Source organism: Malaya genurostris, chromosome 3 (assembly GCF_030247185.1).
Source record: "Malaya genurostris strain Urasoe2022 chromosome 3, Malgen_1.1, whole genome shotgun sequence".
Lineage (NCBI taxonomy): Eukaryota > Metazoa > Arthropoda > Insecta > Diptera > Culicidae > Malaya > Malaya genurostris.
The window spans coordinates 198,388,704-198,414,280 of NC_080572.1; the positions used below are offsets into that span (position 1 = coordinate 198,388,704).

The window sequence follows — 25,577 nt, forward strand, 5'->3', positions numbered from 1 at the left end:
TGCTCAGTGGAGAACAAAATCAGTAGGATTGGTTTATGAAACTCAACTGTGTACAATAAATTTTAAGTTGACGTAATATTTTCAATTTCTGAATCGGAAATGTTGTCTCAGGTACTTAAAAGTCAGTTGTCTCAGGTTTAATCCTGGAAGAAACACATTTTTTTTTTTTTTTAATAACTATTTATTGGAATATGAGTTAAAATTAAATTATTAAGATTTAAATTGGGTGTTCAGCCACAAGTGGTGACTTTTCAGCCCTGTTATATATATGATTTGGTTATTACCATGAAGACATCATTTGCTTCCGCAATTCTGAGATTTTTGTGTAGGGAAAATTCTAAACCTACTTGTATTGTGTAATGGGGAAAAGGAACTTATATACTAACTTACTAACTAATACAGAGAGCGAATCGATTCAATTGAAGATTGCATCGATTTTTGTCGGAATTTGCTTATAACATTATGTGACATTACATCTAATGGTTCTATATTTGTGAGTCTGTGTAACTCATTTGTACTAAACCAGGGAGGACGCTTCAGAATCATTTTCAGAATTTTATTCTGAATCCTTTGAAGCGTTTTCTTCCTGGTGGAACAACAGCTTGACCAAATTGGTACCGCATAAAGCATGGCTGGTCTGAAAATTTGTTTATAAATTAACAATTTGTTTTTTAGACAGAGCTTAGAATTTCTGTTTATAAGAGGATATAAACATTTAATATATTTATTACACTTTGCCTGGATTCCTTCAATGTGATCCTTGAAAGTGAGTTTTTTGTCATACGTTAAACCTAAGTATTTAGCTTGATCAGACCATGTCAATTCCAAGCCATTCAATTTGAGAATGTGATTATTGGTTGGTTTAAGAAAAGAAGCTCTTGGCTTATGAGGAAAGATAATTAATTGCGTTTTTGCTGCATTTGGTTTAATTTTCCATTTTGACAGATAATCACTGAAAATATTTAAACTTCTTTGTAGGCGACTGCAGATCACTCTTAGATTTCTACCTGTGGCTAACAGACTTGTGTCGTCACAGAATAGCGATTTCTGACAACCAACGGGTAGATTTGGAAGATCAGAAGTGAAAATATTATACAAGATTGGAGCTACACTCGAACCCTGCGGAACACCGGCTCGTACGGGTAGCAATTCAGATTTACAATTCTGATAGCTAACCTGAAGAGTACGATCAGTTAAATAATTTTGAATCATTTTGATCAAATAAATAGGAAACTGGAAATCAGACATTTTTGCTATTAAACCTTTGTGCCAAACACTGTCGAATGCTTTTTCTATGTCTAGAAAAGCAACTCCAGTGGATAACCCAGAAGATTTATTTGATTTTATCATGTTCGTTACTCTGACAAGTTGATGAGTAGTTGAATGTTCATGACGAAATCCAAACTGCTCTAGTAAAAAAATTGAATTCTCATTTATATGAGTCATTATTCTTAACAAGATAATTTTTTCAAAAAGTTTACTGATAGAAGAAAGTAAGCTAATTGGGCGATAACTTGATGTTTCTGCTGGGTTTTTATCAGGTTTTAGGATAGGAATTACTTTAGCGTTTTTCCATCTTTTTGGGAAGTAAGCTAATGAAAAACACTTGTTGAAAATTTTAACCAGGAGTCTCAAGGCAACATCGGGAAGATTTTTAATAAGAATATTAAAAATTCCATCATTACCAGGAGCCTTCATGTTTTTGAGTTTCCTAATAATTGATTTAATTTCATCAAAATTCGTCTCAATAATGTCATCGTGTGATAACACTTGGGTTGAAATATGATCATACTTCAGTGAGACTTCATTTTCAATAGGACTCACAACGTTTAAATTAAAATTGTGGACACTCTCGAACTGCTGAGCAAGTTTTTGAGCTTTTTCACCATTTGTAAGAAGTAATTGATTTCCTTCCTTGAGAGCAGGAATTGGTTTCTGAGGTTTCTTAAGAACCTTAGAAAGTTTCCAGAAAGGTTTAGAATATGGTTTAATTTGTTCAACTTCTTTAGCGAAATTTTCATTTCGCAAAAGAGTAAATCTATGTTTAATTTCTTTTTGTAAATCCTTAACTATGTTTTTCATAGCAGGATCACGAGAACGTTGATATTGTCGTCGACGAACATTCTTCAACCGAATGAGCAGTTGAAGATTGTCATCGATGATAGGAGAATTTAATTTAGTTTGAGCTTTGGGAACTGAAAGATTTCTAGCTTCGATAATATAATGATTCAAATTATCAATTGCTGTGTCGATGTCCGCAGAATTTTCTAAAATAGTTTCATGATCCACATGATTTTCAATGTGAGATCTGTAATCCAACCAATTAGCTCTATGATAGTTGAAAATAGAACTAATTGGATTAATTATAGCTTCGTTGGAAAGTCTGAATGTTACAGGAAGATGATCTGAGTCAAAATCAGCATGAGTAATCGGTTCACTACAAATGTGACTTTGATCTGTTAGAACCAGATCAATTGTAGACGGGTTTTTCACGGAAGAGAAACAAGTAGGATTACTGGGATGAAGAACTGTAAAGTAACCAGCTGAGAGTTGATTATGAAGTATTTTACCATTACTGTTATTTTGCCTACAATTCCACTGGACATGCTTAGCATTTAAGTCCCCTATTACGAAAAATTTCGATCGATATCTTGTAAGTTTTTGCAAATCGCCTTTAAAGAAATTTAATTGTTCGCCGGTGCATTGGAATGGCAAATATGCTCCAGCGATGAAATAAATTCCATGAATGGTTTCAACTTCGATTCCCAAGCTTTCAATAACTTTAGTATTGAAAGAAGGTAAAATTCGATGTTTAATTTGCCGTTGGACAAAAATGGCAACTCCACCACCAATTCCAGTAAACCTGTCAAATCGATGAACCACATAATGTGGATTACTTTTCAATTTTACATTTGGTTTAAGAAAAGTTTCTGTCACAATGGCAATATGAATTTTGTGAACTTTGAGAAAATTATAAAATTCATCTTCACTCGATTTCAAAGATCGAGCATTCCAATTTAAAATATTCAAATAATTATTTAACATCACTGTTAAATTTTAAATTCATTATAATATTATTTGCAAATTTCCATCCGATTTGAAATGCTTCAAAAAGTGATGAAGTCGAATTCATTTGGATGATCATTTGAAAAAGTTGATCTTGTAGGTAGATCATTTTATTTTCAGTTATATCGCCTAAATCGACTTCATTTAAAGAAGCGAATGGCATTGAAGAAATATTTGTAGGTAGACTGCCATTAGAAGAAGATGATTTGGCCGGTCTACCTATTAATAAATTGTTTTCGTTAGAAGAAGAACTGCAAGGCGGTCCTGTGTTTTGATTATTTACATTAGAAGAAATAGGAGATAGATTTCTACCTAATATACCAGCATAACTGACATTAGAAGAAGATGATGACGAGGTCGATCTACCTGTCAATAAATTGTTTTCGTTAGAAGACGAATTGGCAGGTGCCTTAGAAGAATTTTCAGGTATATTCTGTAAATTTAAGGTCGTTGATTTGACTTGTTGTCTAAGCGAACGATCGTTTAAAATTTTTTCCCTGACAGGACATTTCAAATAATTGGATTTATGATTTCCATTGCAATTTGAACATGAAAATTTATCAGTGGTTTCATTCATTGGACAAACGTCTTTCGAATGCGATTTACCACAATTCAAACACCGTATATCCATATGACAATTTTTGGTTCCATGACCGAAGCCTTGGCAACGACGACATTGCGTTAAGTTAGCAATACGATTATGCCGTTTATAATGTTCCCAATGAATTTTAATGTGGGAAATGAAACGTACTTTTTCTAAAGTTTTCAAATTGTTTACATCACTTCGATTGAAGTGTATTAGGTAAAGTTCATGGGAAAATCCAGAGCGTGGTTTAGAAGTACCATTCGCTCTTTTTTTCATAAGTATTACTTGGGAAGGGGCAAAACCAAGCAATTCTTTTAGTTCATTTTTAATTTCATCAATACTTTGATCATTTGATAATCCTTTCAAGACAGCCTTGAAGGGTCTGTCTGATTTTATATCATATGAATAAAATTTATGAAGTTTTTCGGACAAATATCGAATAAGACGTTCGTAATCTTCCAATCCATCCACCAAGACTCGACATTCTCCTCTTCGTCCGATTTGAAATGAGACTTTTACTTCCGGGAGAAAAGTAGAAAGCTCAGTACGGAATGCTTTGAAGTCGGAAATCATCACCGTCACTGGTGGCATAGATTGATGTTTCTTCCCAGAACGACAAGCGTCCATTTAGGGAATTTTTGAAGAATTTTCTTCTATGTCGCTACAATCGGATTCAGGAAGAATCTCGTAAATATTGTTAGACGGCATAGGATCAACGGAAGGGAAATCCGTCCGTTGTCTTTTATTTTTACATTCAGATTCTATAAGATCGTGAATGTTATTAGAAAAATGTTGAATAACGGAATGTGATTTATTCCGTATTGAATTATTTTTAGCCTTAGGCTTGTTGCCTTTCCGGTTGGACGCAGGCATTTTTGAAATTAATGAAATTTTAAATTAAATTAACTAGGCTAAATTAGTCTTCGATTAGACTCCTAGCTAGCCTTAAAAAAGGCTGATTAATTTCTTAGTCACTCTAATATCACTCTTTGTATCACTTAGTCACTCTAATATCACTCTTTGTATCACTTAGTCACTTAGTTAGTGATTCAGGTAGCCTTGAAAAAGACTGAAGCCTTGAATCAATGAAACTCTAGGTAGCCAGAAAAAAATTCCAGGAGCCACTGTTCAACACCGACTGGGAAGAAACACATAAATCGTACCAATTTTCTGTAATCAATTTTCTGTAATCTAAAAAAGGATACAAAGTTTGTCAAAACGGTAGGACAAGTTTCGTATCAGAATGTAGTACCAAAACCCTTCGCATTCTGATATTCTGGAATTGAATGGATGAATAATGAGTGTGCTTGATTACGTTCTGGCGTAGCTTAATATGGAAAAATATCTTTCAATTTTTGTAGGTATGCTTTTGATCACACCTTTAAATACTTAGATTGAAATTATGGGCAAAATTCTAGGTAAGTTTTCTAATTCCAAAGCATAACTGAGTCAAATAACTGACTAGAAAAGTTCAGTAACTTGAGAAGTGCATAGTTTTTATTCCCATTTTTGGGCACTGTAGCATTACATAAAGCCTTCCGGGAACGGAAGAGCAAGCAAAACGAAAATGTCCTTCTTCTAGAGCTAGTCCAAGTCAGCAACCTACCAAAAGCATGCAGAGTCCGCAGATGCACTCGGAAAAAGCCTAGACAAAAAAGTTATATTTGGCATTTTCCCTTGAAGGTATAAACATTGATTGATATGTCAGTCAGTGAAGTAAACCGTCGGCATTCTACTTTGTAAAATTCGTTGTTTTAATTCAGAACATGAAAGGGAGGTAAACATTAAAACTTTATAATAAAAACAAATCCTGCTTCATCCTACCAAAGACAAAAAAAATCATATAGAAAATCGATGTAACTTTAATTATATCTAAAGTGAGTTAGTTTCGCCATCAGCACCTACGAATTCGATTAAGAGGGTTGTTACTTATGTATGTATGTATATTTGATCGGGAATGGTTTAAACATTTTTTCCACTCTTGTTTAAGTACCCCCAAAACATAGTTTTTGGACGCTTCAACAGCGTTTTCAGGAGTATTGAATCGCTCTTCACGCAGTTCATTCTTCGCGGAAGGGAACAAAAAGACGTCGTTAGGTGCCAAGTCAGGACTATAAGGACCTATTATTTCGGCGTTTTCGATGCTCAAATATTCGGTTGTTTGAGCCGATGATTTTATGGTACGTCACATGGTGATCTTCCATTATCCGATTTTTCACAGCACCAATATTTTCTAGCAAAACAACTGTTTTTGGACTACCTTCTTTGAATTCATCGGCAAGCGCACTACGGCCACGATTGAATTCGTTATACCACTGATGAGCTGAATGCGAAACGTAAAATAATCAAAACAGTCATGTGCACTTCTGCACAAATCGGTATCCACGAGGTACCAAAACCAAAATGACTAAAATATGTTTGCGGCCATAAAGTCGTAAATTCGTTTTCGCCTGGGACGTCAGGATAGACAGCACTTCGGTGTAAATAAGTGCATTGTAAATAGCAATGACTTTACGTCTGCTTAGCGGATTATGTTGATCCGCGAGGTGGCATTGGCAGTCAACATAATCTGCTAATGCTCTGATGAGCTGAATGCGAAACGTAAAATAATCAAAACAGTCATGTGTACTTCTGCACAAATCGGTATCCACGAGGTACCAAAACCAAAATGAATCGTTATACCAGTTTTTACAGTCGCATAGGATAGTGCTACACTGCCAAAAGTCGAATTAAGTTGATTGAAGCATTCTTGATTGATAATGTTCACGACTCCATTCTATTTTTTTACTGAGGTAAAACTTTCAACTCTCTGTAAACAAAACAAATAGACCTCAAATGACAGAATGTTCTGAAGGTGCATAGTTACTTAGTGTTACCAAGGCTAAATACATAAGTAACAACCTACGTAGTTCTAAATTCCGATTTGAAGATTTTGCACGATTATTTTTTCGCATTTTCACTTCTATGACGATTTCAGTTAATTAACCTTCATTCCAAAATTCAAGAACAAAAATTCTAAAGCAATCGAAAAGACCATATGCACTTATATTTGAATCCAAGTTTGTGTAAATCTGTCTAATGTCAAAGAATACGATGATTTTCTGACTCGAAGAGGACCAAATGATTTTAAGGTCAGTGTGTTTTAGGGCGTTTTAGAGGGCTATTTTCACGCTTCAAAGTTTTTCTCAAAAACGATGACGAATATAAAAAAAAACCCAACTGACAATCTCTTAGAAAATTAGTTTAGATTATTCTGTGAAGATTTTAGAATAATTCATTGACTTTAGCGGTCGGGAAAGTTTTTTTTCTGAAGGAAGAATTGCATAGCTGAAAACGGCAACTTTCAACTTGTTCACTGAATATCTCGCCTTCAAAAGCATGGATCAAAAATCTATCCTGACAATGGGCCGTATAAATAAAATGTAGTAAAGTCTATTGTTTGTAGTATCTTCTCAAAAACAAAGTCCACAGAGTATAACGCGGTTTGATATGATAAAAAAACAAGTTTTAACATGTAGTTAATACTACCTCCGAATTTTAGCATTTACTGCATACCGTATCGACACAGAGCCGGAAAAGCTGGCATAAGCAAGCAAAAAGCAAGAAACGTACTCACATCTGTAAAAATGACCCTTTTTTAATTTCTGTACTTCACTTTATCAGCAAACACACGAGTAGCAACCTCTCGAGCTACCTACCGGAAACTTGCAGTAAATACTACAGTTTGTAGCATGTTTTGACAGGAATGTGATCCATACGTAGCATTTACTACCGAAATTCAAGCATGCTACGTTTTATTCATTCGGCCCAATGTCTAGATAATATAATTTAGATGCGATTAGTGCATAAAAACATATATGTTGTTGCGATAAAAATGAAGTGAGTTATTTTTGAGAAGGTAAGTCGATTTCTATGGCGGCGCCATTTTAGTTCCCTGGTAACGTAACGAAACATGAGGGAAATAAAATCGGGCTGCCAAACAAGCGGTAGCTTTCTTGGATTTTATGTGATGTAGTCAAACTTGTAACCGAAAATATCAAAACTTTCTTGGCAACCCGGCCACATCGAGAGTCATTTTGCACATTTGCGAGAGAGCATGGATAGAAATGTAATACGCACAGCAAGTCACGTGGTTTTACGCGACCTACTGGGCTCAGCCCTTAAGGTAAAAACCTCTATAATCGAAACAGAAAAAAAGTTGTTGCCATTCTCTTATAGAAAATATATGCAATATATTGCATATTTTTTCGGAGATGGCTGAATTTTAACAAACTTAAATTCAAATGAAAGATCTTACAATCTTAAATGTGAATTTGATGTTACATCCGGTTCCTAAATTACAGGATGATATGTAAAGAAATTTCAATTCCAAGAGCATGTTTATCACATCACTCAATGAGTCGTGTTACGCGTTTTTTATGCGGATTTTCGAAGTTACGCGATTTTTTCAATTTTCAGTCATCCGGTTTTCTTGTTTTGTCTTAGAAATGCATGAAACGTCGAGATCTAGTGTTATCCCGAAACTTCTTTGTAAGTCAACTTTCTGACAAATTTTTTTAAATTTTTTTCAAAAAAATATTTTTTGAGATCACATTAGATGTCGACGTTTTATGCATTTCTAAGACATTGGGTATAAAAAAAGTTTCTTCAGTATTGTGTCTTTTACACGAATTTCCGAAGATACGCGTTTTTTGTGCGGTTTTTTATTTATGCGGTACGTATCCCCCGCGTATAAAAAGATCTCGTGTACCAACTCTTAAAAAACTAATTGTTAAATTTCGCAACATTTCGATTAGTCAAAAAAGTGACAGACATATAAGTTAAGTTTCTTTTGTCATTTAGAGAGCAATGGATTCAAAACAATTTCGTGTGTTCATTTATCATTGTTTCTGGAAGAAAAAAAACTGCACAAGCACAGCAATGGCTCCAAAAGTGTCCAGACTGCAACCTTTATTGTGAATTTTATTCTTATCCGACTTCCGACTTCAAAACCGGATGAATGGCGTTCAAAAATTTCAAACCATTATTTAAAGCTACGATGCCAAATACGGAAACATTCTTCTAAAATTTGACCTAAAACAGCTTATAAGCTGAGTTAAGATGGTTTATGCTCAAACAAACTCTCTTCTTTTTTTCTTCAAGATTCAAATAAAAGTTTAATCAGTAATATTTAATTTGTGTAAAAAAACCGCGCCAAAAAAATGCATGACATCGAAAATTCGCGTAAAAAAACTTCAGAAATCCGCGAAAAACCGCAAAACTAAAGAATTATTGTTGATACCATATAGCTTAGAAATACATGAAACGTCCAGATCTGGTTAATCTAAAAAAAATTGTTTTGAATAAAATCGACTTTACAACTTATAGAATTTGACACCGCGCAACTTCGGAAATCCGTGTAGAAAAAATGTCTTAGAAATGCATGAAACGTCAAGATCTGCTGTGATCTAAATTTTTTTTAAATTGAAAACTTAAATGTTGGAGTTGACTTAAAAAAAATATCGGAAACACCAGATCTCGAAGTTTCAAGTATGACACACAGCAGACAAGTCCGATTGAACATTTTCTTGCTGAAACCAGAGAGCAAGTGATGAACAAAATAAAACAGATCATGATTTTTCTCAGAAAATTTCCAATCCATCGCTTTCCACAAACCGGTCATATGAAACAACGGACTGCCACAATTTTTTGCCAGAAATGTTTAATGAACCAAAAGAGACAACAAGCCTACACAAATGGGATGGGGGATGTATCACACCCAGCTAACAAAAAGTTTCATAACATTCAAAACAAACGTGGGTAATTCTGAGCCAAACCACTTCTACATAAAAGTGGAAACGCGCCAACTGCTTCACAGGGCACACATTTGTCTAGTAGAACAGTAGTGTTCTCTTGAGACGTACGTGCACCCTCAAATGGTTGAAATTCACGCTCGTAGCTGACGTTGTGTTTTAGGGGACGATTGGGCACAACGCACCTCACGGGTAAAATTCGCTTTTGGCTTGCGAGCTACTAACAATTTTAGAGAAAAGAAATTATAATAAAACTGAAAGTTCATCATAGTTGACCACCATTATAGAATTTTGGTAGCTATGGATCAAATGTGTTCTGAGAATTTATGAAAAATAAAACAATAAATAAATAACATAAAACAAAACTTTTGAAAATATAAAAGGCAAAATGTCTATGTGTGTATGTGCGTATGTGTGTAAGTAACGTTTTTAACTTTTCTCGGAGATGGCTGAACCGATTTTCACAAACTTAGATTCAAATGAAAGGTCTTGTGGCCCCTTACAAAATTCCTGAATATTATTTGGATCCGACTTCCGGTTCCGGAATTAAGGGGTAAAATGTGCAAAAATTTTGAAAATAATTGCACTAACTTTTTTTCGGAGATGGCTGAACCGATTTTTACAAGCTTTAGATTCAAAAGAAAGCTCTTTAGGTCCCATACTAAATTCCTGAATTTCATTTATATCTGATTTTCGGTACCGGAGTTATGGTGTAAAATGTACAAAAAAAAAGAAAATATGTTTTCTATTTTTTCTCATAGATGGCGCGACAACATCATTAGTTGGATATAAAAGAAATATCAAAGGTAACAATTTGCTTATAAATAATGCGCAAAGACTCCAATCTGCAAACCTTGGTCAGCCCGTGGAACTGCTGTACCAATTGGAGTTCCCTGGAAATACAATGCAATACATTTCGGTAGGTAACCAGGTACATGTACACACTTTGAACGAACGGTGTAGTTCTGTTTGAAGTCTTGCCCATTGTGGCCTTCTATCGCAAACTAGCATCCACAAACAGCAAAGAGATCCTCATGAATATCATTCTGTAGGCAATATATGTCAATATTTTCTAAGGATTATATATTACCCTGTTCTTCTCCTAATATTTTTGGTCCGGCTTTTTATTTGCATGCCATTGTAGGCAAGTTCGTAAACAAATGAGTGATAAATGTTTTATTATTAAGCATGTCGTGCCATCTGTCGGTTGAAGAAATAACACGCGAGATAATCCCTAATAAAATGTCATTATTAGTGTAGTCTCTTGTTTGTGTAACAGACAATGGAGGGTTAATTTTTTTTGGCATTAAAAATGCCTTACTCTTCACTATATGGGGCCGGGTGTCAATTAAAAGTTTCAAAAATAGTCGCGTAACCTTTTTGTGTCATAATTTTGAACGTTAATAACTCGGTCATTTGTTGATGGATTGTTATAATTTAACAACCAATCGATTCGGAAACTTTTAACTTAAACATGTATGACGACGTCGTTTCAGTATTTCAATAGCATACTATTGAAAAAATGGTTAGAATCGACCTATGTTTTCATCCACCAATCCCCGTTGTGCAAAATGACGTCAACTTCTTGTTCGGCATAGGAGGCTTTGCGTCATGCATAAAAAACACCGCAACGTTATGCGTAGTATGAAGAGAAATCTATAAATATAGGCTGCACAATATTTCTTTGCCTAGTTGATGTTTGACTGTGAATGAAACAAGTAGCTCGTCCAGTGAGCTGATGACTGGATTGTATATGCGTTCACTTGCTGGATTGTCGCTTTTGCATTATGTGTTGGTGAAATTTCCTGCTATCAGCGCAACACCGTTTTCGCTTGAGTATCTTATATATCATCCAGTATTGAAGAACCGAATTAGCGTGGTTACCGATTCTTTTGAAATATCCCTTGTATTCAGCAAATTTTTGGTCGATTTTGCCATTAAAAATGCCTTACACTTCGCTTCCCGAGGCTGGGTGTCAATTTAAAACATGCAAAACTAATCGCGTAACATTTTTCTGTCATAATTTTAAACGCTTATAACTTAGTCATTTGTTGATGGATTTATATAATTCAACAACCAATCGATTCAGAAACATTTAACTTAAACTTATGAGATGACGTTATTTGAACATTTCAATTGCATACCTCGATGATTTGTTAATGGATTATCCTAATTTAAATGATTCCAAAGCTTCAATATTGTAAGCTTGAAAATCTTTTAATTTGTCAACGGATCGGTTTGCATACTTAAATCTCCATTCCCATACGAACAAAACGGTGGCGCGAAAATGGATTCAGTATAAAGTTGTGTTATGATGATAATCATAGATACTTCTTCTTCATTATATGTGACTGAACAAGTTGTTGTCTCACCACGCGTTGTAACTATGACAATGTTCATTCATATGTTAATAACATCAAGTTACAATATTAACAAAATTTCGGAATTTTGTTGCGTATCCATTCCGTATATTCCTAATATGCCAAAGCGAAAATCAATGTAAGTAACTAAATATTTTATGCGGACTGTTTCACATGCTTCCTTCCTCGTATTGTTGCCATATTATTTACCGACATTTTCCGAAGATTATTGACGATTTTGAAGAAGGATTAATAAAATTACACTATTACTGAGTTTACGGGTACAACATCTTTCGTTAAAATAAATAAAATCTTTTCTTGGATCAATTAACTGTTTATAAAATTAATAAGTTTGTACGTTTCTCGAAAATTATTATCATAAAATAAAAGTTTTATTTGTTCAGGTTTAAATGTTTAGGTTGTTTGTATCTAAAATTGAGCTTTCGGGTAACTTTGAGTTCATCATAATTGACTTCTAGTTAAAGGACGTTATTCAAAAACTTAACAGTGTAAAAATTTGTGGAAAGGGATCAAAATTGAATAGAATCAATAATCAAGAAAGATTCTAATTGTCAATTTTATCATTCGCTAACAATCTCAGCGCTTAAACTAGAGCAAGTTTGTAATTAGTCAATTGAATATATTTTTAGTCTAGTGTGTCATCATCATTATCATCTTTATTTTTGTATTAATTATGAAGACCCTAGAAACGTTTCATTTTTAATGTTATTGTGCTCGGTCGTATCTTGAATACAACCCTCTAATTTTTTAATTTAGAAACTTTTCAAGCATAAGTCATTTTTTTTCTGCAGCCAAGAACTATAACACATTTGTTTATTAAACAACTTTGAAGTGGAGATCTGTACCATGTTTGTTGTTCATTATGTTCTACTTCAGACTGTTGACCCGAGAAGATGGTAGCTAAAGCTAAATCTTCAACACAAAGTACTGTTGTAACTTGCATGGTTAGTTGGCACAGAAAACTAAAAATAAACTCCATTCGGCGTTGATACAAGGTAGTTGATGGAGAACGCGAAAGTATGAATTTGTTTGCAACAGGAAGCTGGATAGAGCAAACAGTTGATGACGTTTTCTTATACTCATTTAGAACCTATCGGAAAGCTTAAGTATAAGTGTACTACGAGTTCTACAATTCGTATTTATAGTTTAGTGTTAGAACCCGTGCCTTTAACAGCTTCGCTTTTATTAAGAAAATATAGAAGAAAACGTCGAATACTGTAACGATGACTTATATCGAATTATATGGGAAATTGACCGAGCTCAAATGTGGAATACCAATCATCATTAGAGAACCACATGGTCTAATCTATCAATGTCATCCGTACACCATGCCTACGCAAACTGTTTGATCATTAAATACTCATTGGGTGAAGTGCTCTCATTGTATTTGGATTATATTGTAGCAATCTTTCTTCATAACTTAATGTTCATACTTTGATGAATTATAGTATGATGAACTCACTAAAAACGAACTTTCTACACTTTTTCTACATCCATCACTTCAACGCACTTCGCTCTGTTACACGAGGCGGAAATATGATTCTGAACATTTTTTCACAATGCCTTTAATAAAGTGTTATTCAACCAAAACTAGAATACGGAAGAGTGACTACACAAAGTGGACGTTTCATCCTTTTATTTTCCGGTTGACTTGCAGCCACCGGCTGATGATACCGAGGACAAGTGAATATTTCAACCGGAGAGAAGATTCTACTCCTTTTAAGTGCACCGCGTTACCTAACAAAAAATCAACGAATCATAACATCAGCGAAACTGAAATTCGGTTTACGATGCTGACGACACAAACTCCCAATATTTCTCCGCTCGTCCGAACGCGTTACAAACTGGTACGGTACTAACCACCAACCACATTCACTGGTGAAAGATCACTGCGGCTTTTCGAATGCGTTTGACGGTCGGCTAAAGCAAAATGTGAGTTTTCCGAAAGAGTATTCCATGGCAGCCGAGAGAAAATTATGCTCACCCACCCATCCGGATGAATTTTCCGAGAGTGGGTCGGAGGTTTCCCGGACAGTGTTGCCGTAAGATGTCAGTGCTACTGGGAGTTACGATGAGATGAATTTTCAACACACGATGGCAGCATTGATTCGACACACATGCCAACAAGAGGATTGAGAATTGAATTGTACAGGATGGGAAGAGACCCCATAAAAAATACCATACACCTACGAATGAGATACACGCTAGAGATTTAATAAAAAGCTGTCAAGTACACCACAGTTTGAAGTGAGTCCAGCAGCACTAATAAAGTATGCTCTCTTATGGCACTAATAGAGTTATTCTAACATTTTAATAATTTCTTAAACTATCTTGAGATTAGGTTAGTTCGTAAAATGTAACTACCGCTTAGATTTTTTTGTGTACGATGTTCGTTTAACACAGTACGACTGATAAATTTAAACAATCAATCATTCGTAGGGGATGAAGCATTGATATATTTCAGTGTGTTCAAAGATAGTTATTTAATACAATTCATAAGGTTATATAATTCCGAAACATGTACTAGGATTTGACGAAGGACGATATGAGGTTGTCGACGAGTTCATATATCATATATTATATAACGATGTTAGCCGCGGGGCAAAAAGACGTGGTGCGACTGCTAAACGCCCGTTCCACGAGCTCCGTCCCGTAACTTGAAGGCACCCTCAAAACTTGTTTTTTCTGTTGTCCTGTACGGCTATGAGGGATGGTCGTTGAGGGAAGCAGATTTTCGTGTTTCCCTTTTGGTTCATCAATCAGTGCGTTAGCGGTTTATACTTAATTGCTAAGCCATCGAGCGGTTCAACATAAACCGCTAAGTGAACGTAAAGTAAACGCAATTTATTCAATGTTCGGGATTCTGAAATCCGTTCGGTCATGGACACTATTAAAGAAAATAGTACTACACTCTTAGAAAAAATAAAATTTACGCTTGACGTAAATTCAAGTATGCCGTAATGTCTTCGGTGATGACACAATATTACATCTACTAACATGTAAAAATAAAGTTTGCGTTTGCATCGATGTAAGCTTCAGCCAAATTAACTGTGAAGTTAGTGATATGACTTGTCTTTACATTTTTATGTGCATCTATGAGAATGCGATTTTTTCTAAATGTAGGATTGTTGAAGGATTTGCATAACAATAAACAATAATTCGTCTTGAAATTGTACATAAACAATTATCATATCCTCCAAAGTGCAAGATACTCCATTTGGGTCATATTTCCGAAAATTCATTCCACCAAAAGCCAGTTCGCCACAGCTGTTATTTTGCGGAGGATTTTTTATTCGACGTATTTTTTTTCATTAAAAAATATTATTTTTGTTCCAACAGACTAGCATGGATGAGTGACCCGCGATGCAACCGGAGATGGCGAATGACTTGAGGAGTGGTACAACTAGAGTTGGGAAAAACAGTTCATTTCAAAGAACCGTTCAGTGATTCAGAGTTCTATTAAAAGAACTAGTTCTCGAGAGCCGTTCGTTCGTTCTTTTCATAGTTAGTTTGCTTGTTGAATGACTAACCGAGATCCCAATTAGAACTGAGGTTCATATTAAACTGTGTTCTACCGTTCTCGAAAAAGATTGAACGAGCAAAAAAAAAAACGGCTTACGACTTTGAACTGAAGAACTACCGTTCTCAAAAAAAGAACTATTGGTCATTCATTCATTCAAAAGAACTAGTTCTTTTGGACCGTTCGCGAAGGAATTGCCCATCTCTAGTACAAACGGTTCCTTCACGTGACAGTATTAAGTGAAATTCCTAAGTGGGTACCTAAAATTCTAGATGTAGATGCTTTAAACGTCGTGTGCAACTATCGAAGTAAACAAAAGCACGTGGATCGTTTTTTTATCGCGAAATACCTTTTTGTTGGAGATTTTCGAGATGCCGAAAGGGAAAGTTATTGGACGAAACGGAAGGCCCGAGTAAAATCTGACATCAAAATTAAAACAAATTGAAATCTGATTATGATAGCAACATCAGATTGAAATCCTAATATGATATCGACTCATCAAATTTTCAATTAATATCAAATTTTGTTATCATTTTGCTGTTTCAAGTCAAAAGTTTTGTGAAACTCAAAAAATGAAAATATTAAAATCAACAACTTAGAGAATCCATTGAAATTGAGCAAATTCCGAATGGTAACACAAAAATACAAAGTTAAGTTTCAATGGAAGAATTATTACTTCAATCCTATGTTGCCTTTTATAAAAATGCTTTGACATCCTGCAGAGATCCTGTAGTTGACCGCAACCATAACCGCGAAGAAACGATTTTTTGACATTTTTTAAACTTTTACGCAAATAATGCTCCTTCTTTTGAATTATTGGTGTTAAACCACACGTCTGGGAGGTATTAGATAAATTGGCGACCATCGGTACCACGTTTGTCTGAAGCAGGTCAATATCTGAATAGTGGCTTTGGCATTCCCATCTCGCTGATCGTCTGCCATAGAAGGAGCTTATTTCAGAATTTGATATGAGTTATATAGGGCAACAGAAGTATTTTGGCCCACTTTAGGATTGATTTTATTTTGGCCCACTTAGTTAAAATATCCATCAAATGTTGTAATATCTTCGAAAACTCCTTCCGCAATAGGTAATTTAATGTGATTAGCTTCAAATTGATGCAACATGGGTTACCTAACATCGATTAAATCCATAAAGCTTGTTAGGTGGGCCAAAATACCTCTGTTACCCTATTTGACGTCATAGATTTCCTTCTAGATACGTTAAGTATCCGATCCTGTAGCCATTTTTGAGTTCAGTTAAAAAAAAATGTTTCGATATTTGTAATCATACGACGACGCGAAGTTCACTCCAAAGTTTTTAGACCATTATTTTCAGTGCATCCAGAAATTGGGGACCTGGATGGCGAAAATAATCTACTCGCCACACCCGTTCTGAAAATACACATAACTTTATATCCAACAGTATGGCAAAATTCATTGTTTACGAAGTTTGAACATCGAACATGAATGTCTCAGATTTCAGAATCTAGAGCTAATTCCTAATAATACTTTAGTAGCCATCAAGAAAATATATGTTTAATTTGTATATTCCTAAATATTCCACAAACTGTGTCGAAGACACTCTTCAAAACAATTCTCATTACTAGTTGTAAATACTTAGAACTTCATATACTCACTAACACTGAGAAGTATTTTATCAATCATAACATTTTTATACTGTGCTCAAATAGCCACGCTGCTATTCACGGTGGATGCGGGATGGAAGCGACGCAACGATTGTACATTGACAGAAACTTCCTGCATACAACTTTGTGAAACAACACTGCTTGTCATATAACCGAACATTTTCCATTTCCTTACAGTCAATAGCAATCACAAAAAGTTCGCATTCCAAATCACCTAAGTTCGAAACCGGATTCCCTCCGCGGTAGTGTGGGAGATTGCATGAAATTATTTTTCATGCTTGCGACTAATATGGACATTGCATAATTTTCTTGCTTGCAAGTAATATCGCCTAAATGTATTCTATCCCGAACCTTCTTTGGCTGTTCTATTTTTAGCTTATGATCGTGACGTGTCATTTCGAGAAAATCTACATCATATTAAGTTTTCAATGTGCTCTCACTGAGAGCAAAACTAGTTTTCAGTTTGATGTCACACAGAATTTTTTTTTTTCATTTCGATTTCGATCTTTTAACCGTTAAAACGACCAAAACGATAGCAAATTAAATAATCAATATATACGAACAGCACAACATCAAATTGAGTTTTCTTTTTGATCTCACACTCTACTCGGGGGGAGATTAATCCTTCAATTAAAAGATGTCGGCCAAAGCAACCGTGCCATTGCGAAGCCACTCGGTAGAGGAGGAGATGCAGAATTGTTTGAAGAAAGATTAAAATTATGGGATCCGGACGAACAACAAATAAATCTTCAAGATTGTCAACTGTGAGCGGAATCGAGTCATCCAGCTTGGTAGCTTTCTTCATTACAATTTGGAAGCAGGAATGGAACAATGTGATATTTTCCGAAGAAAAAAAAGTGCTGTTGGCACGAAATTGAGCCGTAGCTTACGAGGAGGATGTCTAATGGAGTGGACCGAATTTTCACGACAAGGAAACGCTTGGATTACAACGATTTCTACCAGATTAAACTCGGAAAACTATGTTGAGTTTCTAGACAGTGTTTTGATTCCGTTACGAAAGACTTAATGGAAAACGAACACGTTTCCACGTAAAACGCATCCAAACAATGATGCGTAAAACGCATCCAAACAATGATTGGGTGATGAATGTAACGAAAGAATTATCATCATCAACAGGATGGCGCTGCAGATTGTTTTCGGTGCGACTTTCATTGCTGATAAAAACTTTCAAGAAGAAATTCGTAACGGCGTCATTAGTTACTGATGTCATCTTGATAAATGCTCCATGAAATGGTCGAAATTCACATAACATTACTAGCTGTCCCGGAAAACTTCGTCCATCCCAAAATCACCCGAATTCAAACCATATTTTGTCAGTTGAGTCAGCGGTGTGCCGTTCTTTGAAAGCACACACTCCTTAACAGAGTTGCTTCACTGTTTTCGACATTACGGTTGGATTTCGACAGTTTAGTCTGCTGACTCATGGGTTACTATGATTGATGCTGCATGGGTAGTTTCGTCAGTGCGGGTGAAGGTAAACCCATGAAAAATCGATCATTTTTGTTGAATGCAAACGTTACAGTTCGACGAATTTGTTTGCGAGAAGGGTTTCCTTCGTACCGTGCCTACAAACGTCCAAACAGGTAGCTGAAACCAAACCTTGTTGCCAAAAAATGTGCCAGGAAACTATACGAGGAAGTACTAACCAAATATAACATATGTATTTTGAGGACGATTAAACATACGTCGATTTTACACTACTTTCGGGTCACATTTACCTCATATATCTCACCAAACTTAAAGGGTTATTTGACAAGCCAAATGCAGTTGTGGAAAGATGGGTTTGTTTGTTACACAACGATCCCGTGAAGTTTATAGGCACATAAACCGACAATGACAGGAGACCAGTCTGTTTTCGGTTCGAAAATAGTAGTTAAATATTCAAAAATCTAGCTTACTTCGATTTCTCGAAGATGACTCAACTGATTTCCACATGCATAGATTTAAGTGGAAGGTCCTACAATACCATAGATGACGGACTCGACTTCTGGTTCCGAAGTTACAGAGTGATGAGAGTTTCAAAATTCAAACCGTCATTTCGAGCGACGATGCGAAAACGTATTTTTTCTAAATTGAGCTCAAATTGTTTTGATTTGTTGGTCAGCTAGTTAGTTGCTACCCGAACAAGCTGTTGTATTTTCTTTCAAAGAGTCAAGAACAAATATTTTGAAGCATACCATAATATAATATATAAGAATATGATTTCTCTAAGAAAGGTATTATCATATTACTAGGCTTAAAAAGAGTTTTCAGTTTCAGTTTGTTTTAATGTATGCACTAGCTTCGAATTTTGCTGCGTTAATTCGAGAAACAGAGCTGATGATAATTAGCAAACAAATTATTATATTTTAAATACATACTGTAATCTTTTGTAGTAGTAAGTTTGTTTGTTTTGTAGTAAGTTTGTTTGTGTAAAACATGTCATTTCTGTTGAAGGAAGATATTGAAAAATTTAGTTCCAGCTATGAACTCCCAATACAAATAAAAATATGTATAAAATACAACATGTGCAGGCATATGTTTACTGAATATGAACAAACAATAAAGTTTGTTCAAAACTTTGAACATGACTATTTTTTGCATATTAAGATTCCATAATGAACAAATCAATATTGCTTTAAAAAACAAACATTTGTTGTATAAATAAAAACTTTAGGGAAGTAGTCTTCAGGTATTGAATTGAAACAAGCTAGGTTCAATCATAACAGTAGTAAGCCTACGAAATGACAGAAAGAGTAAGATTTTAGTTTTGCAAGCATAAAAACGGGCGATTTTGTTGAAATTATAAAAAAAAATTTCATTAGTTCAATTTTATTGAAAAAAGAGACTCCCAGGCGGTTTTGGTTTACGGTTCACAGAAAACATCATTATGCCTCACTGTTGAATTTTTGCTGTTATTAGCGATCCGAACGAGGAGGGAAATTGAATCCTGCCAAGATATTTCACATACCGAATATCAATACAGTTAAAACGGATGTGAATAAATAGACTAAAAGGTGCAGCGCCACATCCGGAGTATGCTGGGTTCAAGGAATGAGCAACCAATGTGGGCGGACAACGACAGAATTGGCAACAAACCAGAGCATAAAACAGGAAACGTAGTTTCAACCGGTTTTGAATCTGCTGTAAATAATTTCTGAACGTCGGCTGTGGAATGTTTGAAGTGGAATTCAATTAATTACGAGTTGGAAAACAAATATTCCAGTTAATTCAGTTTTGTTAAATGGAAATAGCACGATAGTACATGAGTTTCATATGTTGTAACTACCAACAGTTTATCCATATAATTGACATTTTTTTGCATGTTTCAAGATACGTGTAAAGCAATTTTCATTCAATATGTATGATAGACCGAGATGAATTTAAATGTTATTGTTTGTTGTAAATCTCTGGGTAGTTATCCTATCAAGTGCTGTACGAAACTCATGGATTTGTATAACTTCTTTGAATGATTTTATACCACTTGGCACTCTTCGACAAAATTGTATCTAATCTCAAGCCATTTTTTTCGTGGAAAAGATGGATTTACTTTTCTAGAAATTGATTTCAAATGAGAAACGCCATAAGCTATTATTGAATCCTATCCGGATGTGACGGCCGGTTCCGGTATTGCGGGTTGTCATTTCTCGGAACCGAAGAACACCCTACATTGAAATGTGTCGGTTAACAAGTTTGACTAGGGTAAACGTTCTTCAACGCCCGAAGAAGCGGTTGTTGAGTTCTGATCACATGTTTTGGAGATACCTGTGGAAAAAGTGCTTCGGAAACTGGTTCGATGGCATGCCAAAATGCATTGATTTGAAACAATGAAGTCATTTTTTATAACAAATCTTTTTTAATTATTTATCTCAAACCCCTCGCATTGATTGGTAACTAAACTAACATCGCCTAAATCGGAACCCAATATTTGGTTCTAAACCTCCTGAAAGTAGTGATCATCAAAAGAATCTGAAATAGAATTCACATCGATTCCTCAGAAATGTTTGGGCTATTCTTTTTTATAAACTTGAACTTAAATGAACTATCGAAAAAAAAACCTATTCTTAACCTACCTAGGGTGTGGTAATGCCTTTTCTCTTGTAATTGACACAGTCTCATTAAAACCTTTTTTGCCTTTTTTTATTAAGATCATTTTTGACACGAATTTGGGCTCATTTTTGATACAAATTCATTTAGATTGATTCGGGTAAAAATTTGCATAAAATTTTAGTGAATTTAGTAAAAATACAAAAAAAAACTGTTTTAATCCCCCTAGTATTGTAATGATGTCTTTCTCATATCTCACATATTCCCATATACAAATGTTTGGCATTCTATAAAATAATTTCCTTTAATTCTTGAAAAAACCAAAAAGAATTGTTCATAAACTGGGACTGGGATCCAATGTTGAGTCTATGGATACATTCTTCGGTCGTTAATCGAAAACCGGGAACTAGAAAGGCCGAAATTAAATTGACTGACAATAACTACCGATTCGAATTGTTTTGAGATGAGTTTAGACATTATTTTACGTTATTTTTATTTCGCCGCTTTTCTAAGTGACGGTATACATATTTTAACAATCTTCAACATGTAATTCCGGTCCCAGAAGTCGGATCCAGATGATCCATTTTGGATATATAACCGATTGGAGTAGTTACGAGGCCAAATTAATTTTATTTCGCCGCTTCAAGTGAGGATATCAAATTTTTAACATATTTTACCCTATAATTCTGGAACCAGAAGTCAGATCCGGATCAAATTTAGAAGGTTTATTTGGGACTATGATTCCTTTCATTTGATACCTAAGACTGTTAAAATCAGTCATGCCATCTCTGATAAAAATGAGGAAGTAATTTGAAATAGTATTTTTTCACTAATCACCCTGCAATTCCGGAAGTCGGATCGAAACGAAATTCAGGAACTTTGTATGGGATAATTATACCTTTCAGTTGAATCTAAGTTTGTAAGAATCGGTTCAGTCGTCTCTGAGAAATTTTTTTGCTCATATTACCCTGTAATTCCGGAACCGGAAGACGGATTCGAATAAAAATCTGGAGCTTTCTATGAGACTACAAGACCTTTCATTTGAATCTAGGTTCATGAAAATCGGTTCAGCCATTTCCGAAAAAAGTGCGTGCAAAAAAAATGTTTCACAATAAATACACACACATACACACATGCAGGCATTTTGCGTACTCGACGAACTGAGTGGAATGATCCTCCAAGCCTCAGTTCAAAATTCGGTTTTCACAGTGATTGCCTAACCTTTCTATATGATAAAGGCTAAAAGCGAAAAAGGGCAGAAAATCGTTTAAGTTACTCACACCCTTATGTCTCTAGAACTAGAATTGTCATTAATTTGAACTTCAAACTTCAGCAATGACCCAACAGTAGCTTTCAAACAAACCTGAACTCGTAGAAATCGGTTTAGCCTATGCGAGAAAATTGAGCAGTAAAAAAAGTGAACACACATGCATTTTAAGATCTCCTCGAACCGAACAAAATGGTATACAGCACTAGGAATCTCCGGAGCTCCGTTAAAAAGTCGGATTTTCTAGCATTTCTATTACCTTACTATAGAGAAATGCAATACTAGAGAGAAATGCAAAATATGATAATTTATTGTAGCAATTAGTAAATTGAAATTCTAATCTCTTTGAATTTTAATATCTTTATGATGTTACTAATAATCCTTCACGGTCGGTAACCCAACGTACGCCAACTGGGTTGTAAGACCATCGTCTTATACGATGAATCTCCAACTCTGGCGTTATGCGTTGAATCTCCAAGTTGGCAAAAAAGATACTTCAAATTGCAATAATGTAGATACCATAGAACCGATTTGAAAAAAAACATCCTTATGATTTCCGGAATTGAAGTCGTCGGAGTAAGTATTGTGAAAAGGGCTGATATTGCTATTATTAGTGAAAAATTTTAAATCTATCGCGGAGGTACAATTATGATTCTATTGCTGCCAGCTAAACTAGCTTTTCAGTTTAGTTTAGTTTCACATAGCGCGCATTAATCGTGTATCGAAACCATCAAAATTTTATACACTATTCTTAAATTTGCTAGGTCTGGACGATTATTGTCGATTCGTATTTGCCTTGGATTTGGAACTTATTTTGATTCTCGCAGAAAGCTGTAAAATTTCATCAAGATTGTCTTTGGTTTGAGATCAATAATTACAAGTAAACATCTTTATGCATTTTTTCTATCTTTTCCACACACAATTACTATGCATCGCAACCGAAAGACTGAGAGTCAATTATTTCAGTTCATCAAATTCAAAATATGGTCGCGTGTTCTTGTAAAGCAATATTATTTTCTAGAATTGATTTTTCTCGCAAATCAGACTTGATATGAAGAATACTAGATCCATATTAATTGCTCTTCAATTTCATCCGGATCAGAGTTTTGCTTCCAGAGTTGCACGTTGTATAATACGACCAAATTTGAAATGCACATTAGAAGAGATGCATAACGGCAGTCTAATTTACACAAAATAGCTTAGATATTCTTAGCACAGCAATTGAATTATAATTGAATTTACTCAGGTCAAAATAGTCCTTGATTTCCATTAGTGTCTTTATTTGACATAAACCAAACAAAAGAAAAATCCATAACTTTTAATGAATATAGGATAAATGTACCTCACAGTGTCGTAGAATGTCATAAATTTATATTCATACCAAATACTTATTATATTGAATACCTAACATATTCAGTTTTATTCTCTTTCGAGTACATTATTGTCCCATTATAATGACTAATAATGAAATAAAAATTTGAATGTACTCACCGATCGAAGATCCGCGCTTCCTTCAACACGTTACCCAGGTTGATGTAGGCATCCAGGAAGTTCGGATCCAATGCTACAGCTTTCTCGAAGTGATGAATGGCGAGCCAGATTTCGCCTTGAGCGTTGAAAACGCATCCCAGATTACTCCAGGCTACAGCAAAGTCTGGTCTGGTTTCGATAGCCTTAAGATAGCATGCCTAGAGTTTTAGGTGATTGACATTTGTGAGCGTAATTTTTGTTGGTGGAATTGGATTTTCGATTGGTTGTGGAAATGATTCATTCACAATTGATTGGTCGGGATAGGAACAGAATGAAACGGGAAATAGAGAAGAAAACATCGATTAGTATAAATTTATTGGTTGTTTTGGGTAAAACGATAGAAAATAAAATGGGAAAATGGTAACGATTTATTCTATTCAGCCATTAGAAAGGTATGAACGACGACATTGGATAAACAAACAAACTCAATGTTAGAACAAATAATTCATATCAATTGAGTATTTGTTCCAAACGACACATTTTAAAAAGAGGAAATGATAGAAAAGGCACCAACGACGAAATATAAATCCGGACACTTGTTGACATCGCATGAAGTTGACTTGGGTTCTACTAATGAACGCACCACGTTGATATAATTCAGTCGATGAACTAGTGTAACTAACTGTCACTCTTTCTTCCAATACCTAACTAGAATTAAGCAAACACCAGATAGAATTTACTCCAGGAAGTTCTCAAAAAGATTAGAGAATAGAACTAAAAGTCAATAAAACCTAAAAAAACGGAAGGGGTATGCAAGATACAACAAAATTATTGAGAACAGTAGACGATGGGTGAGGTAATCCTGTAGAATTCACGAAGTTGCTCGGACCTTGATAACACAACCGGCTAAATCACGTTTTATTTCTTCATACTTAATTGCACTCTTCGATTGAATGTTGGTCAACTATAAAGATCTGACATTCATCACTGAAGCTATCATTTATTGAGGAATAATAAATTTGAATATACTGAGGATTGCATTATTGCACTGTATGGTAGATGCTGACAATACGAAACTTCGAACCAGCTATAAATTTATAGAAATAATTAAACTTTTGAACTAATCTACAAAACAATGTATTATCACTTCGATAGTAAATTTCTAGAAAGCAATGAGATGCGCTGGAAAATGAAGTTCTGCGGTGGATTTCTTGAATGGCAGACATGTTTATGCTGTTAGTGTTCCTATTCGAAAAATAAATACTAAACATATTAAATATTTCTGCTGATTAACGGAATGGAACATAGTAGAACAGAAATCAAAGAATTATTCAGCATTATGTTGACTTGACTAAAGATCGTGTAGCACCCTAAAAAATATGTTTGGCGTAATGTCAAAACAAAAAACATTAGTGCTAGTTATTTGCCCCGTCACTTAAAAAAAACTCTCGAACACAAAATCTTTTTGGAATTTATGTGCTTCCCTGATTAACATATCGTATCTAAACTATTACTTTTTTTGAAACTAGTTATAAAATGTTGTTATTTTAACTACTAACGAGACCAAACTTTAATCAGCCCTTGTTACGAACATAGCTTTTTGTTTCAAACTTGTTACGGCTTGATGATCGGATCGCGAAACACATGAAAGACAATCGTTAAAATCATTAAGAAAAGAGAATTTTCAGTAACAGTTTACTATTTTCAATTGCATTGAAAAATTAAACAGTTGCGAACGGTGACGAATGAATAGCTTTAAATCTTGAATAAATCATCGTGCAACTAGAAGCGTTGTCTTGATG

General features: G+C 34.9%; 1 protein-coding gene across 2 annotated transcripts in view; it reads right to left on the minus strand.

Annotated features, from left to right (window-relative positions):
- LOC131433679 (UDP-N-acetylglucosamine--peptide N-acetylglucosaminyltransferase 110 kDa subunit) overlaps positions 1-25,577 on the minus strand; it is a 60,393-nt gene that overhangs the window by 14,383 nt on the left and 20,433 nt on the right. For both annotated transcript variants that reach the window (XM_058600202.1, XM_058600203.1), the window contains exon 6: positions 23,797-23,993. In XM_058600202.1, the coding sequence (XP_058456185.1) occupies positions 23,797-23,993 (197 nt within the window). The remainder of the gene's footprint in view (positions 1-23,796; positions 23,994-25,577) is intronic.